This window comes from Geotrypetes seraphini, chromosome 7 (assembly GCF_902459505.1).
Source record: "Geotrypetes seraphini chromosome 7, aGeoSer1.1, whole genome shotgun sequence".
NCBI classification, from domain to species: domain Eukaryota; kingdom Metazoa; phylum Chordata; class Amphibia; order Gymnophiona; family Dermophiidae; genus Geotrypetes; species Geotrypetes seraphini.
In genome coordinates, this window is record NC_047090.1 from 195,394,473 (window position 1) to 195,410,658 (window position 16,186).

The 16,186-nt window shown below is 50.7% G+C and overlaps 1 protein-coding gene across 3 annotated transcripts in view; it reads left to right on the forward strand.

Annotated features, from left to right (window-relative positions):
• The first annotated feature begins 1,309 nt into the window (after positions 1-1,309).
• The window catches only part of ABCD4 (ATP binding cassette subfamily D member 4), a 201,786-nt gene continuing 186,909 nt past the window's right edge, over positions 1,310-16,186 (forward strand). For all 3 annotated transcript variants that reach the window (XR_004540151.1, XM_033952514.1, XM_033952513.1), the window contains exon 1: positions 1,310-1,366. Coding sequence is in view for 2 of the 3 variants with exons in the window: in XM_033952514.1 (XP_033808405.1) it covers positions 1,326-1,366 (41 nt within the window). In the remaining variant the exon portion in view is untranslated. The remainder of the gene's footprint in view (positions 1,367-16,186) is intronic.

The following is a 16,186-nucleotide window of genomic DNA, read 5'->3' on the forward strand; positions in this document are numbered from 1 at the left end:
AAGAAGGACATGGCGGTACTTGAGAGAGTCCAAAAGAGAGCAACGAAACTGGTAAAAGGGCTGGAACACTGCCCATACGCTGAGAGGTTGGATAGGCTGGGGCTCTTCTCTCTGGAAAAAAGGAGGCTCAGGGGAGATATGATAGAGACCTTCAAGATCATGAGGGGCATAGAGAGGGTGGATAGGGACAGATTCTTCAGACTGAAGGGGACAAGTACGAGGGGGCATTCGGAGAAACTGAAGGGAGATAGGTTCAAAACAAATGCAAGGAAGTTTTTTTTCACCCAAAGGGTCGTGGACACTTGGAATGCGCTACCGGAGGAAGTGATCAGGCAGAGTACGGTACAGGGATTCAAACAGGGATTGGATGGATTCCTGAGGGATAAAGGGATCGTGGGATACTGAGAGAGGTGCTGGGATGTAACACAAGTATAGAAAGCTAACCAGGTAATAAGTATAGAAACCCAACCAGGTCGTGCATGTGCAAGACCGGAGGGTTAGGACTTCGATGGGAAGATAGGACTTCAATGAGAAACCAAGGTGGCAAGGGAGCCCCTTCTGGTGATTCAGACAGGTCGTGACCTGTTTGGGCCGCCGTGGGAGCGGACTGCCGGGCAGGATGGACCTATGGTCTGACCCGGTGGAGGCACTGCTTATGTTCTTATGGGTCTCTTTTCCCTGGAGAAGAGGAGACTTAGAGGGGATATGATAGAGACTTATAAGATCATGAGGGGCATAGAGAGGGACAGATTCTTCAAACTTTCAAAAAAAATAGAAGAACAAGAGGGCATTCGGAAAAGTTGAAAGGGGACAGATTCAAAACAAATGCTAGTAAGTTTTTCTTTACCCAACGTGTGGTGGACACCTGGAATGCGCTTCCAGAGGACGTAATAGGGCAGAGTAAAGTACTGGGGTTCAAGAAAGGATTGGACAATTTCCTGCTGGAAAGGGGGATAGAGGGGTAGAGATAGAGGATTACTACACTGGTCCTGGACCTGTTGGGCCACCGCCTGAGCAGAGGCATTGCTTATGTTCTTAATAATGCAATCACTTATGGAAACCACTGTGTATACAAAGAAAAGCTGTCTTGATTCTCTCTGGGGAGGGAGCTTTGCTTTCAGCTCATCTAAGACTCGATGCCATTCAGAAGAGGCGCCTCCCAAACCTCCTCACATCGCCAGCGCGTCGTCTTTCTTCGCACCTTTGGGCTCGTGAGGACGCTTTGGGCGGGCTCAAACCCGGCGTGGGGGAGGGGCACGTACGCTGCGAGCGCGCTCACGTCGCTCGCGCAGCAGCCGTTTCCCTGTAGGCGGAAGTGACGTGTGATGGCGGGCGATGGCGATGGACCGGCGCGAGAGCGGAGCAGGTGAGGCTCGGGCTCCTCCCTTCCTTTCCGGACACGGAGACCTGCCGTTGAGACGTCGGCCCCGCCCCTTCTGCGCTCGGGCACCCTCAGGAACCCCAATCCCGCCCCCACCTTTACTAGGCTAGAGCGAAGGTCCATCAAGCCCAGGATCCTGTTTAACCCAAAGAGTAGCAAGATTGTGATGTCCTAATGCCTGAGAGCCAGTTGGCCTAGAGAATGATACGGGACCCATTTTCCCTGTCTCTTCCCCATTCCTATAAGCTCTGCCTTAACTTATGATTTTAAAGTGTTTGAGGCTTGTAGCAGTGGGGCAGGGACAAGAAAATGAGTTCCAGCGGTGACGGGAAAAATTGGTCCCCATGTCATTCTTTAGGCTCGAACTTGCGGCCCACCAGGTACTTTTTTGAGGGGTTCATAGACAAAACCGCGGAAGACAAAGACGGAGGCGCGCGCCGAAGAAAATGACAGTTTTTAGGGGCTCCAACGGGGGGTTTTCTTGGGGAACCCCCCACTTTACTTAATATAGATCACGGCGGCGTTGTGGGTGGTTTGGGGGGGTTGTAACCCCTCTCATTATACTGTAAACTTCACTTTTTCTCTGTTTTTAGGGAAAAAGTGAAGTTTTCAGTAAAATGTGGGGGGCAACCCCCCAAACTCCCCACAACGCGGCGCGATCTGTATAAAGTAAAGTGTGGGGGGGGTTCCCTCCCACACCCCCCGTCGGAGCCCCTAAAAACAGTTATTTTCTTCGGCGTGCGCCTCCGCACTGCGCTCAGTTGTCGGCGCGCACCTTTGTCTTCCGTGGTTTTGACCTGACACCATTTTGAGGCCCTCAGTATGTTACCATTGTTCTGGAATTTTTTTTTTTATGCAATTTTTCAAAAAAATTATTCCAAGCATAACATCTTGTACAGAAAAGTGTAATCAAGACATCCTAAATTAAGTTTACTTTCAAACTTGAAAGATAAATCACTCAGATTATTAAAAAGAAAAATCAACTTCACTAAATCACACACCAGTCCTCTAGTTTTAGATCCAAGACTTAAAGAGTAGAATAGTTAAATCCAAATATTCATCAAAGAGCACATTAACTACTGCTGAGCAGGGAACTAATCAATTATTAGGCGCTGTTGTTCCTTTATTCTCAAGACGCTTTATTGAGAGAAAACTTATCAAATGAGACTGATCTACAAACACATATTTCAAAGAATGATATCTAGCAACACATTTGCATGGATATTTTAAAAAGAAAAGACCCCTTATCTGAGTCACTCCGGGTTTCAAAGTTAAGAATTCTCTTTTTCGAGTCTCTCTGGAGACGTCTGGAAATATCTGAATATGGAATCCTAGGAAGTCCTTAGATCTGTTCTTGAAGAAAAGTTTTAGGATCCAGTCCTTGTCTGGAGCCAGAGCCACAGACAATAAGAGTGGCTGATGTAGCCACTTCTCTGTCCGATTGTTCCAATATAGCAGAAATATCCAATGGATCTTCCTGAGGTTTTCCAACATTCCCTTTTTTTCAGGATTTTGAGATTTGGCAGGAAGATACTAAACCCTTGTCAGAGGAGGTAGAGAATTTTCAGGTATTTTAAGGATCTCCACAAAATAACGCTTTATCATTTCTTGAGGAGAAATTGATAGAATCTTAGGATAATTTATGAACTGCAAATTATTAGCCTGACTACTGTTCTCCAGAGCTTCCAATTTCCTCCTCATAATTAAATTATCTTTAACCAGTTGATCGTGATTATGTTTAACTGTTGTTAACTCTTTGTTAGTTTCCTGTGTATCTATTTTTAACAAAGATAGATCTTGTTTTATTTTTTTTTTGAATAAAGCTTTATTAGAGTTATGAAGAAAAGAGGCAAACAACAAATGCCAGCAATGACATATACAACACAGCAAAAAAAAAAAACCACATCCAATAGAATGCAATGAGACCACCCTAAAACCCCCAATGCAAAAAACAACCACACCCCACAGCAGCAGAAAAGACCCCCCACCCCCTCCCCTATCAACAAATCCCACATCCCATACCTCAGACTGACAGAAAGGACAGAAAGCTCAAAATAGAAACCCGCAGAGTTACACCATACCAGCCACCAGCAATAAGGGCCACAACCCACCCGAGCTCGGACCCAACTCCCAGCTAAACCCCTACCAGGGAGCCCTACAATACAGATGCCCTGAAGCGGCGCCAGATAGATGCATATCCATGTCGTTGCCCATGGTGCAAAGCAGTAAGTTTGTAGAGAAGCTGCCAGGTCAACAGGCGCCGCTCCACCATGTGCCACGTGAGAGGCTGAACCTGATTCCAGGAGGAGGCTAAGACAAATCTGGCAGTAGTAAACACCAACTTGCAAAACAGTACAGCTCCCCTATCCAGATCCAATTGATGCCAAAATAAGAGAGCATGTCTCCAGTCTGCCTGGATCGGCCTGCCAAGAATCTGAGAAACATGTTGAAAGATCTCATCCCAAAAATCTCTCACCCCCTTACAGTCCCACCACATATGAAGATAATTTCCCACCTCCCCACAGCCCCGCCAACAGAGACCCCTCACATCCCCTCGCCACCTAGCCAAAGTCTGAGGAGTGTAGTACCACCTAAAAAGTACCTTATAACTGTTTTCAACCAGCAAGGCTGCAATACCCGCAGAAGACACCTCTCTCCATATATCCTCCCAAGTTTCCAAAGGAATAACAGACCCCCAATCCCTCTCCCAAGCTGTCATATAAGGCAGGGGCGTAGTTCCCCGAACATTAAGGCAGCGATACAAAGCCGACAGAGTACCCTTCCGGAGGACTGGGCCCAGCAAAAGTTCAAAAGGCGTCCGACCACCCCGGAGATCCCCCCACCACTCCGGACGTCTGAAGATAATGGAGCGCCTGCAAATAATAGAAAAGATCTCGAGGAGGTGAATCATACCGGTGCTGGAGTTCCGCAAAGGGCCGTATACGCCTCAAAACTGGATCCCACAATTGACCCACACACACCAGTCCCCTGCGCTCCCAACTCCCAAACCCCCCGGCCCCGCTCCCAGGTTCAAATTCAGGATTATGCCGCAACGGAGTATACCAAGAATACCGCCTACCCGACAGCAAGCCCCTCCGGACCGTAGCCCAGATCCGCAAAGCGGTGACCACCGAGGACGGACCTCCTCCGGTCCGCAACCTCCCAGGCAGCCAGGGACGATGTAACAAAGGGACTCCATCAGTCAAGTCCTGTTCAATCACAACCCACGGTTTCAGATCCTACGTCTGCCACTCCAAAAGGGCGTGAAACTGCGCGGCTTGGTAGTACTTCAACACATTAGGAACCACCAGCCCCCCTGCCGTCCGCCCCAAATATAGAACCTTCCTACTCACCCTCGACCAGCGTCCCGCCCAGATGAAATGAAAAATGTGCCGTTGTATCCCCTCCAACGTCAGTCTACTCACCCAAAGGGGCAGGACCTGGAACAAGAATAATAGACGGGGTAAGATCATCAATTTCACAATCTCCACCCTACCCAACCAAGAGAAGTACTGATCCCGCCAACTATCCAAATCCCGTCGAATGCGACGAAAAAGTGGGGGATAATTAAGATCATAGAGACTAGTAGCCGGCGGGCCAAAATAAACCCCAAGATAGCGCAAGGAATCAGTAACCCACCAAAAAGGAAAGCATCGCTGCAGAGAATCTACCCGATCAGGGGACAAATTAACATTAAGCAGCTCAGATTTCCCCGCACCACCTCAAAAGTGGCCAACTCCCGCAAAATGGTAGCCAGGGAGAGTTCTGGATCCTCAACTGTAAAGAGGAGATCATCAGCAAAAAGGGTCAGCTTGTAGTCTCCCCCCGGTAACGATATCCCTCTAATGTCCCCATTGGCCCGAATCCGTTGAGCTAAAGGTTCCACCGTCAAAGCAAACAGGAGCGGTGAAAGGGGGCAACCCTGCCGCGTACCCTGAGCCAGAGTGAAAGTATCCGAATAGCCCCCATTAACTTTAATACAGCTAAGCGGGCAAGTATATAGAATACATATCCATTCCCGTATCCGCGATCCCAAACCAATAGACTCCAAGACCCTAAACAAGAACGGCCAGGAGACCCTATCGAAGGCCTTCTCAGCATCGATAGACAAAAAGACTGCCTCCTCTGCTGCTCCCCGAGCCTTTTCCAACAGGTTATAGACCCGCCTTACATTATCGCCCACCTGTCGACCAACCACAAAGCCCGATTGGTCTGGATGAATCAAACGGGGGACCCAACTCATCAGGCGATCCGCCAAAATCCACGTGAATATTTTAGTATCCACTCCCAATAAAGAGATCGGACGATAGGAGGCACATTGCGAAGGATCCTTCCCTGCCTTAGCTAACACCATGACCCCCGCCAAGCGCATGAAATAGGGTAACACACTATCACCACCCAAGGAGTTCAGAAATCGTAAGAGGGGAGGCAGCAACAAATCCTGAAATCTTTTATAATAGCGAACTGTAAAGCCGTCCAAACCAGGCGATTTCCCTACTTTCATAGAACGCAAGGCCCCGCGAGCCTCAATCAACGTAAGCGGGCGATCAAGGCGCTCAACATCCCCCTCCGCAATCCTAGGCTTTGACGCCGAGGTCACATAGGCCGCACGTTCCTGGGAGGATGCTTCCTCCTCTGGAGAGTAGAGGCAAGAATAAAACTCCACAAAGCGCGCTCGAATATCATCCTCTTTCCGCAGGAGCTCCCCAGAAGCCGCTCTGATCGAAAGAATTTGATTACGCGTTTGGCGTACTTTCAATTGGTGAGCCATCAGTCTGCTAGCCTTATTAGAGAATTCAAAAAACTTTTGTTGCAAAAGTTGCAAATTGAGGCGCAAACGTTCCAACTCCAGCTCCTGCAGATCCCGCCTGGCCTGTTGCAACTGCCCGCCCAACCCCACATCCCACGGTCGCCGTTTATGCATCCCCTCCAGACGGCCTATCCGACGCAACAACTGAGCAGTCACCTCCCTACGTTTCCTCTGTCGAGTGGAAGCCAATGCGATCAATCTACCCCGCAGCGAGGCTTTCAACCCCTCCCAAACAGCCTCCAAGGAAGCCCCACACTCCAAGTTCAGATCCAGATATTCCCGCAACCACCCCTCGATCTGAACAACCACCTCAGGATCATCCAACAAACTATCATTAAAGCGCCAAAACTTCCTACCCGAGCCACCCCCCTCACCCGCCAGCCGTACCCAGACAGGGGCATGGTCCGACCAAGTGGCAGGCTCAATCCCCGCCTGGTCCACCCGGCGGAGCAGCCCCCGCTCCACCAAAATATAGTCTATCCTAGAGTAGGAGGCGTGTGTCCTAGAGAAATAAGTGAAATCCCTAGTCGTCGGATGCAACCAACGCCATCCATCAACCACATTCAGGGCCCGAAGGGCCTCCCTCAACAACAGGCGATCCCGCCGTCCATAACAGCCCGCACTGCCCGAGTTGTCTAAATGCGGGGTAGCAGTGAGATTGAAATCCCCACCCAGTATCAAGGAGCCCCCTTTAAAATAGAGTATTTTAGACACCAACTCCCGAAAAAAGATACCCTGACCCTCATTGGGAGCATAAACATTCACTAAAGTGTACAGACACCCCTCTATGAGGGCCTCAAGCATGAGATATCGGCCCTGCGGGTCCCTGACCACCCTTCTGACCTCACAACTGATCCCTTTACCAATAAGGATACCCACCCCTCCCTTCTTAGTACTACCCACCCGGGAGGCCCAAAAGGCTTGCGGGAATCTAGAATCTTTGACAAGATGTTCAAGGGCACCCAACAGATGGGTTTCCTGGACAAAACAAACCCCAGCGCACAAACGTAGTAACTCCCTATAAAAGGCCCGTCGCTTATAGGGTGAGTTGAGACCCCTGATATTATAAGAGACTAATTTGAACCCTGCCATAAACCAAATGATAAAACAGCAGCAAAATACAACCACAAAAAGGATCTGCCCCCTCTCCCCCACCCTCCCCCTCACCCTCCCCACTCCTCCCCCCCCTCCCCCCCTCCGCCCCCATAGTGAGATCCTCGAAACCTCTCACTAACATACAAGGAAGTAAACAATCCCCAGTGCCCATTACACATTCAACCACTTCCACCCCCTGACATTCCCTAAGAACATGCATCAGAACTCAGAAATCACATTTCCCCAACCAGAAAACCACCTCCCCCAAAACCCCCTGTTCCCCAGCCACCAAAAACAATCACAGCAGAACAAACCCATACCCAGCAAAAACACAGGGAGAAACAGCCCCACTTAATTCCTGAGGAAGGGACAGAGACCACCCAGTACAGGGGGTCAGAGCCAAAAAGTCTTCACCAAGGAAAGGAGGGTCCAAAAACCAACCAAGCAACCCAGTCCAAAGCCAGGAGTCACAGCCCACCAGCCCTCAGGGAGGGCCGGCAGAAGAGGATGCAGCCCCCGAGGGTGGGGGACCCCCGCCAAGACCACCTCGGGATCCACGCTCCACTCTCTGCCATCGAAAAGGGGGAGGGCCTTGACCCCCACCCGAGGCACCCCCAGGCACCGGGCCGTAGTCATCAGGGACCTCAATCCCCTCCTTCTGCAGCAGGGAATGAGCATCACGCACTGAAGAAACCTTGGTATGGACTCCATTAAGGGTGATCACCACTCCAAAGGGGAAGGTCCAGCGATACCGCAAGTTGCTGCGCTGTAGAGCCCTGGTCACCTCCCGGAAGGCACAACGCTTTTGCAAGGTGCTGGCCGCGAGGTCCTGGTAGAATTCCAGCCGATGTCCTTCCCAGGTCACCGTGCCCAGCTCCTGGGCTCTCCTAAGGACCTGCTCTTTAATCACAAAGCTTTGAAGGCACATCACAATGTCCTTAGGTTGGTCCATAGCACGCGGGCCCAAGGCCCTATGCGCCCGCTCTATCCCTGGTTCCAAAGTCTCGGTCTGAAGCAGCCAGCGGAGCAATTTCAGAGTTGTGGAGCGGACATCCTTATACTCTGGCAGCTCAGGGAGCCCCCTTACCCTCAAATTATTGTGCCGGGTACGATTCTCCAAATCTTCCACTTTGTCCAGCAGAGATTGATGATCAGCAGTCACACTCTCTAAGGTCCGTTGCACACCCGACACACTCTCCTCACACGTATCCAGGCGCGTCTCCACCACCTCCACCCGTGTGCCCACCTCCACCAGATCCGTACGGAGCTCTTGCACTGCCTCCCGTACCTGCACCGCCACAGCAGAGATCTCAGCTTTCACCTCTGCAGTCCATTGCTGCATATCCGCTTTGGTCAGCGGGTCCGGGGAAGAAAGCGCGGGGGCCGGCTCGTGTAGCATATCTGCCACTGCTGTGATGCTGCGCTCCAAAATCGCCGCTTCACTCCCGCTGGTCACCAGGCCGTCGCCGCCACGTGCGCTGCGACACAGCGCCTGCTCTAACGTGTGCTGGCCCGGCTTGTCACAGGGGAGCTTTCTTCAGGTCGCCATCTCCTCCACACCCACCTCCCACACGCAAACCCGCAGGCAAACCGCGTTCCAGCACAATTGCACAGCCCGGGGGAAGAATAAGCTCGGGGCCCGAACGGAGCTCACAAATCAAGCGTCCATTCGGATCGGTGACGTCACTTCCTCCCTCGATAGATCTTGTTTTAAAGAGTTAATTTCTTCTTTCTGTTCTTTCATTTCTCTGTCCAAATTTTTTATCTGGGGATTTAAAGAATTACCCAAATTCGCCACCAAGTCCCAAAGAGCTTCTAAAGTGACTTCTGGAGGTTTAACCACAGAGAAAAAATTTGCTTGTGTAGTTAGAGATTGTTCTTGTGGCTGGTTTACCTCAATGAAGCCTTGTCTCTCCTTAGTCTGAGGTGTCACAGTCGCAGGTTCATACAGGAAGAGGGAATCACTCTGAGATGTTCCAGTCAATGAGCCCTCCGACAAACTGGCCTCTCGGAACGAGAGTGCTTCCTCTTCGGGTGCACTCTGATCTCAAGGTGAGCTAACTGCCTATGGCAATGGCTGAAGAGGCGGTGCCCTTATGTCTGGGCTCAGGGTAACATCAAGCCTTAAGGTGTTCGCCGCAGCGCTACTCTCCGGCGGGTTTCCAGCGGGTGACTCCCTGACAATTCTTGTTCCCATTGTAGACATTGTAGAAGGTCATCGATAGTAATCGAAGGGGCTACCGAACACCGGGAGGCACCACCCGCACTTCTTCCCCATCTTTTCGGCATATCATTCAAAAGGTAAGGACGATGATCAAAGGCGTCCGATCATCAGTTAGATAGCGGCAGCCATCTTGGATCCCTGTTCTGCAATGTTGTCCGCCTCACTGCTGTAACCTCACACAAGTGCTTTCCTACATGTTGCTCTGCTTTCAGCTGTGTATAGCTGAAATAATCAGAAGCAATTAAGGAAAGATTTATCAACTATAAGGAATTTTACCTCATGCAAAGTTGTCATTTCTTTAATAAGACATTAACTATTTTTTTCTGCGGCCCTCCAAGTACATACAAATCCAAAATGTGGCCTAGCAAAGGGTTTGAGTTTGAGACCACTGTCCTAGACTAATGTGACTATTTATTTTTTCCCTCAAAACGGGACCGGACACCTCCCCCCAGAACCATTTAAATATAGTGCAAAATATAGACAGCAAATATAAATTCTCAAAACTGACACATTTTGATCACTAAATTGAAAATAAAATTATTTTTTCCTACCTTTGTTGTCTGGTGATTTCATGAGTCGTTGGTTGCACTTCCTTCTGACTGCATCCTTTCTTTCTCTCTCCCTGCCCCCCTTCTTTCTGTTTTTCTCCTACCCCCGCTTTCTGTCTTTCTTTTTTTCTCTCTCCCGCCCCCTTCTCTCTCTCATTCTCTCTCCTGGCCTCCTCCCAAGCCACCACTGCACTAACATCATCTTCGTGCAGCGACTGCATAAGCCTTTCCTCCCTCCCTTCCCCCCCCAGATGGCAATTCTGATGTTGAAGAGGAAGTTCCGGGCCAGCCAGGCAGCGATTGGCAGGCACTGAACTTCCTCTCTGACATCAGAATTGACGTCGGGGAGGGGTGGGGGGAGGAAAGGCTTATGCAGTCACTGCATGAGGATGATGTTAGTGCAGTTGCTGCACAAAGATGATGATAGTGCGGCGGTGGCTTGGAGAAATAGGTGGCATGGCCCGCTTTTAGCTTGCCTATCCCGCTCCTTCTGAAACAGGACATTTCGGCGTCCTGAAGCTATGCTTGGGGACAACGGGACAGGCGAGCTAAAAAAGGGATGTATGATCACCTTATCCTTGACTTGGTTCACGTAAGAATTGTCTTACTGGGACAGACCGAAGGTCCATCAAGCCCAGTATCCTGTTTCCAACAGTGGCCACCCCAGGTCCCAAATACCAGACAGAAACCCAAAGAGTAGCAACATTTCAGAGCTGAGATTGCAATGTCATAATGTCTCATTCCACCAATACTTAAGAGCCATCCTCAGCAGTGATGTCACAATGGCTTGATTGTCCTAGACTTGGCTCACATAAGAACATAAGAGCTGCCATACTGGGACAGACCAAAGGTCCATGAAGCCCAGTATCCTGTTTCCAACCCAGGATAGAAGTACCTAGCAGAGAATGACACGGTGACAAAATTCATCACCGTTCCCGTCCCCGCGGATAACCGCGGGAAACCATCTTCATGTCATTCTTTAAGGAGAGAGGGAAGAATCAGAGTATGAATGGCCACCACCACTGACCCTCAAGCTTTGCTTTGAAGAATGCTGGTGTAGAAGGACCGAGGTTGAAATAGACACTAGAAAATGACATAGGATTATTTCCCGCGGTTATCCGCGGGGACGGGAACGGTGATGAATTTTGTCACCATGTCATTCTCTAGTACCTAGATCAGGGGTGAGCAACTCTGGTCCTCGAAGGCCGGAATCCAATCGGGTTTTCAAGATTTCCCCAATGAATTTGCATTGAAAGCAGTGCATACAAATAGATCTCATGCATATTCATTGAGGAAATCCTGAAAACCTGACTGGATTCCAGCCCTCGAGGACTGGAGTTACCCATCCCTTACCTAGATAGATCCTGATTCTATGCTGCTTATCCTCCTCTCCCTAAGATATCCCATGTGCCTATCCCAGGCTTTTTTGAATTTAGACACAGTCTCTGTCTCCACTACCACTTCCGGGAGACTGTTCTACGCATCTACCACCCTTTCTGTGAAAAAGTATTTCCTTAGATTTCTCCTCAGTCTAAAAAGACATTCATGGTAGCTAAGAACATGACTGTGCACAGAGACATCCAAAGTAAATTACAAAAGAAGTTCACAGTAAAGTAAGGACATGACTGGTTGCAAAACAAATGTTCGTATAGAGCAGGGATCTCAAAATCCCTCCTTGAGGGCCGCAATCCAGTCAGGTTTTCAGGATTTCCCCAATGAATAGGCATGAGATCTATGTGCATGCACTGCTTTCAATGCATATTCATTAGGGAAATCATGAAAACCCGAGGATTGCGGTCCTCGAGGAGGGACTTTGAGACCCCTGGTATAGAGGAGTCTGTCTGTGGGTGGCTGATCAGTTGAACAGGAAGGTCTTCACTGCATTTCGGAAGGCCATTAGAGAGTTCTATGATCTTATCTGTGCAGGCACTTGGTTCCATAGCCGATGGCTGTTGGACTGTTTGTGTGCAGTTCCTGGGGGAATGCATAGTCTGCTTCTGAGCAGAGGGGGCAGGTGGGGGTGTACTGATGTAGCTTGGATGTAAAATAGGCAGGGGTGATGATGTGGAATCTTTTGTAAGCTATTACAAGGGCCTTGAATATGCAGCGTTTGTTGACAGGTAGCCATGGTCTGCATGGAGAGATGGGAGTCACAGTACTTGAGGCTGTATAGGAGGCGGATCGCTGAATTTTGGACTCACTGGAGGCGCTTGAGTTCCTTTTTGGTTACTCCATTAAATATGGAATTACAGTAGTCTGCTAGAGAGTACATAGGAATAGAGGAGCTGGGCCAGGTCCAGTTTAGATATGCAAAGTTTGATCCTTCTTGGTGCAAATGGTTAGCGCACAGTGTGTCCACCAGGCCCTGGACTAGGCTGATAGCACCCCAAGTGGACCACAGGAAGACTGGAGACAGTCCCCACAGGCCAAATATCAGATAAATCAGTCAAGAGGAAACAGGTAATTAGTTAAATTATATCCAGGGTTCTTTATTCCACAAACCAAAATCAGAATGGCAAACAAAAAGGAAAAACTCAAAGTAAAAATCTTGGTAAGCAAATCAGGATATACATTACAAAGTCCCGGTGCCTTAGCAAGACTGGAACCGCTTCCTGCAGCTAGGCTTCACCTGGGCCTAGGCCTAACTCTAGAGAGAGTTAATCTCATTTAACACAGTGAAAACCCAAAACCTTCACTGCATTACTTCCACAAAACACCAAAGCAAAAAAGTAAATGTTCAGGAGGCCTTCAGCTCTGCTCCTGAGCTGGGGTGGGAGAACTGCCAAGTTTGTCTTCAATAATATTCAAATATTCCCGCCTGAGGTGTTGACAGACTTCTCCCCATCAGTACAGTTCTCAGTTCCTGGGCTTTACTGCACTCAAACAAAAACCATGCAGTTCAAAATAAAACAAAACATTTCCCCAGCAAAACAAACTGGGAAAGCACCAGTAACAGTCCTTTAAACATTAGAGCTAAAGAGCCCTTCCCCCACCTGGGGCCTGGTAATGGGTCACAGTAGTGCTTTGGGCCCAGGTAGCACAAAGGAGAAAGTTAAAAAAAAACCCCTTTCTCCCTAAGTTGCAGGCTGCAACACAAGACCTAGTAATTGTCCAGGCAAAACTACTAAACAGCATTCAAAAACAGTTCACCTCAAAACAGTGGCTTGCTTGGAAAACTTCACAAAAAGAAAACACAGTTTTTCAGTTACTAGGCCTTTCAGGCAACTCCTATTTCCATAGCTTCCTGGTCTGGAAATACTCGTTCAACAATGTCCATTTCTCCCTCCTGAGGCATGGCCTCAGCTCCCTGGCCTGGAGCTAAATGATCTATTTCCATGGGCTCGAGGCTATTCAGTTGCTCTGAACTGGCTGGCTGCTGAGGACCTTTTATCCCAGGTCAAGCAGGCAGCATATTCTCATATGTGGGTGACGTCATCTACGGTGACGCGGACAGCTTTTCAAGCAAACTTGATTGAAGATTCAAGTTTGCTGTGCTGCAACACGCATGCGTGCCTTCCTGCTCCACTAGAGGGCGCATCCCCTCCTCGTGGTCTCCAGTTCGTTTGTTTCCATGGAGCCAAGAAGTCCTGTCTTTTTGGCTTCTGCCCAACAATGTGCCTTCTAGCACCGCAGCTTTCTTATTTTTTCGATCGGAGAGTCGCTGCGCGCGTGTTTGTTGTTATTTCGATCAAGTTCTTCGATTCGCTCCTGGGTTGTCGCGGCCGCGTGGCCTCGTTGGCCGTGGCCGGTTTTTGCTTATGTCCCGGCCCTTGACCGGGTTTAAAAAGTGCACCCGGTGCGAGCGTCTTCTTTCTATCACTGACTCGCATCGCTGGTGCATTCTGTGTTTGGGGGCTGATCATACGACCGAGTCCTGCCCCCAGTGTGCTACGTTTCAGCACCGGGCTCTTCATCGACATAGGGCCCGTATGGCGGAACTTTTTGCGGTCGACCAGCCCTTGACTTCGGCCCCGGCCTTGGGTGCCTCGGCCCCGCCTCGGGACCCAGGCCCGAAGTCTTCGACTTCCAAGGCCTCGGTTCTGGGTAAGTCTCCTCTTCCTCTCACAGGTTCTACTCCCGTGAAGAAGCCTTCCTCGGGGACGCCGGCTGGGCCTAGTGGGGGTTCCATGCCCGTTGCTTCAGCGAAGTCCTCTAAACCCTCAGGTCGTGCCTCCGCCACAAGGGAATACTCTGTATCGAGGTCACCCTTGGTGGAGTGCACTACTGCACCGGACATGCCCTTGATGATGCCCGTGCCGGTTTTCCAGGATATGCTCCGGGCGATGATCTCGTCGGAGCTCTCCGCTGCGCTGGCCCATCTGCAACCGGCCTTGACCTCGCGTGCGCTGGACCAGCCTGAGCAGTGCATAGGTACTCCAGGGGCCAAGGTGCGCCGATCCCGATGTTTGTCCTCGTCCTCGGACTCCTCCCCTCGGGCCTCGAGGCGGTCTTCCCCCGCGGGGCAAAGCGTCGCTCAAAGCACGCCGAGACCTCGGCCCGGAGGGATTCTAAGAGGGCCCGAGGTTCCCCTCCGAAGCGGGGTCGCTCCCCGACTTCTCGTGCTGAGGGACCACTGAGGGTTACAGAGTTGTCTCTGGCTAACCCTCGGCTCTTACTCACTCCCCCTCGGTCCGGGGCTCCGGACCGAGGCTCGAGGCTTTTGCCGAGGGAGTCTGGGGACCGGTGTCCGACCCGTCATCGGTCGGTACCCCGTACCCCGGCGGCGTCTCCGAGGGCTCCTCGAGACGGTGCAGGTGCTCGACCCCTGCGCACTCTTTGAGTGCGTCCTGGGGTTTGGAGCGCGCTATGGAGCGGGAACCTCGCTACTCTAGGGAGGCTTCCCTGTTCTTTTCGACGCCAGGGCGGTCTCGTTCGGCGTTGCCCCCCAGGGCCAAGGGAGCGTCCCGCCCGTCCTTTACTAGGTTTGTCCAGGACATGGGTCGGGCGTTGGATTTGGACCTCCAGGCTGACTCCAGATATTTGAAGGAGTATCTGGCGGAGCTAGACATGCCGTCTCCACCTAGAGAGTCCCTTCGACTTCCGTTGAACCCTGTGCTCCGGCAGACCTTCATCAGGAATCTTGAGACTCCCTATATGGTGACGGCTGTCCCCTCTAAGATGGAGTTAAAATATCGCATGGTACCCTGCCCGGGGTTCGAGCGCCCGCAATTGTCTCACCAGTCGTTGCTGGTGGAATCGTCACTGAAAAAATCTCACCCCTCCCGTGTCTCAGCGGCGGTCCCTCCGGGTCGTGAGGGCCGGACCCTTGACAAGTTTGGCCGCAGGCTTTACCAAAACTCCATGATGGCCTCTAGGGTGCTGAATTATTCCTTCACCTTCACGTCCTATCTCAAACACCTGATTGGACTGTTAATGGCCTTCCAGGCGGACTTGCCGGCCTCCCGTCAGGAGGCGTTTGGCCTGCTCCTCGAGGATTTTGCAAATTTGAGGCTTCATCTGTTCCATGTGGCGGACGATGGGTTTGAACTTTCGTCCAGGGTCTGCGCCTTTGCGGTGGCCATGCGTCGGCTGGCTTGGCTGTGCCTGGTCGACATGGACCCGAATCTGCTGGTTTTTCAGAGGGAGAGCCACACCCTGCTCTCAGTATATCTGCACTGCTCTGAGGCTCTCTTGTGGTCCCCCTGTGGATGGTCGGGTAAATGCTGGGTTCTCTCACAGGGGCATTTTGCCTAAACCTAATATTCACAGGTTTGGGAGCAAACCGAGCAGAACTGGGCTGAGTTTCCATGTCTTTAACTTCTGAATAGTCAGATAGGACCTCATCTTCAGCGGAGTCCTACCTAGGCTGCTGGGCTCTGAGGGCCTTGGGAACAGCTTTCCTAGCCCTGTCTCTGCCTCTCCTGGGGTTTCTAGCTGGGAAGACGTCAGGCACAGAGTCTGACTGGTCACAGCAGGTATTTACACATCTCTATCAAATCTCCCCTCTCCCACCTTTCCTTCTTTAAATCTGTCCCCATACGCCTGTACACAATGTTCTAAATGACTCACCAGAGTCTTATATCTCCTTTTCCCTACTGGCCATATTTCTCCCTATGCACCCCAGCATCCTTCTAGCTTTTGCTCTCGCATTTTCAACCTGTTTGGCCATTTAATATCATCACATGCTA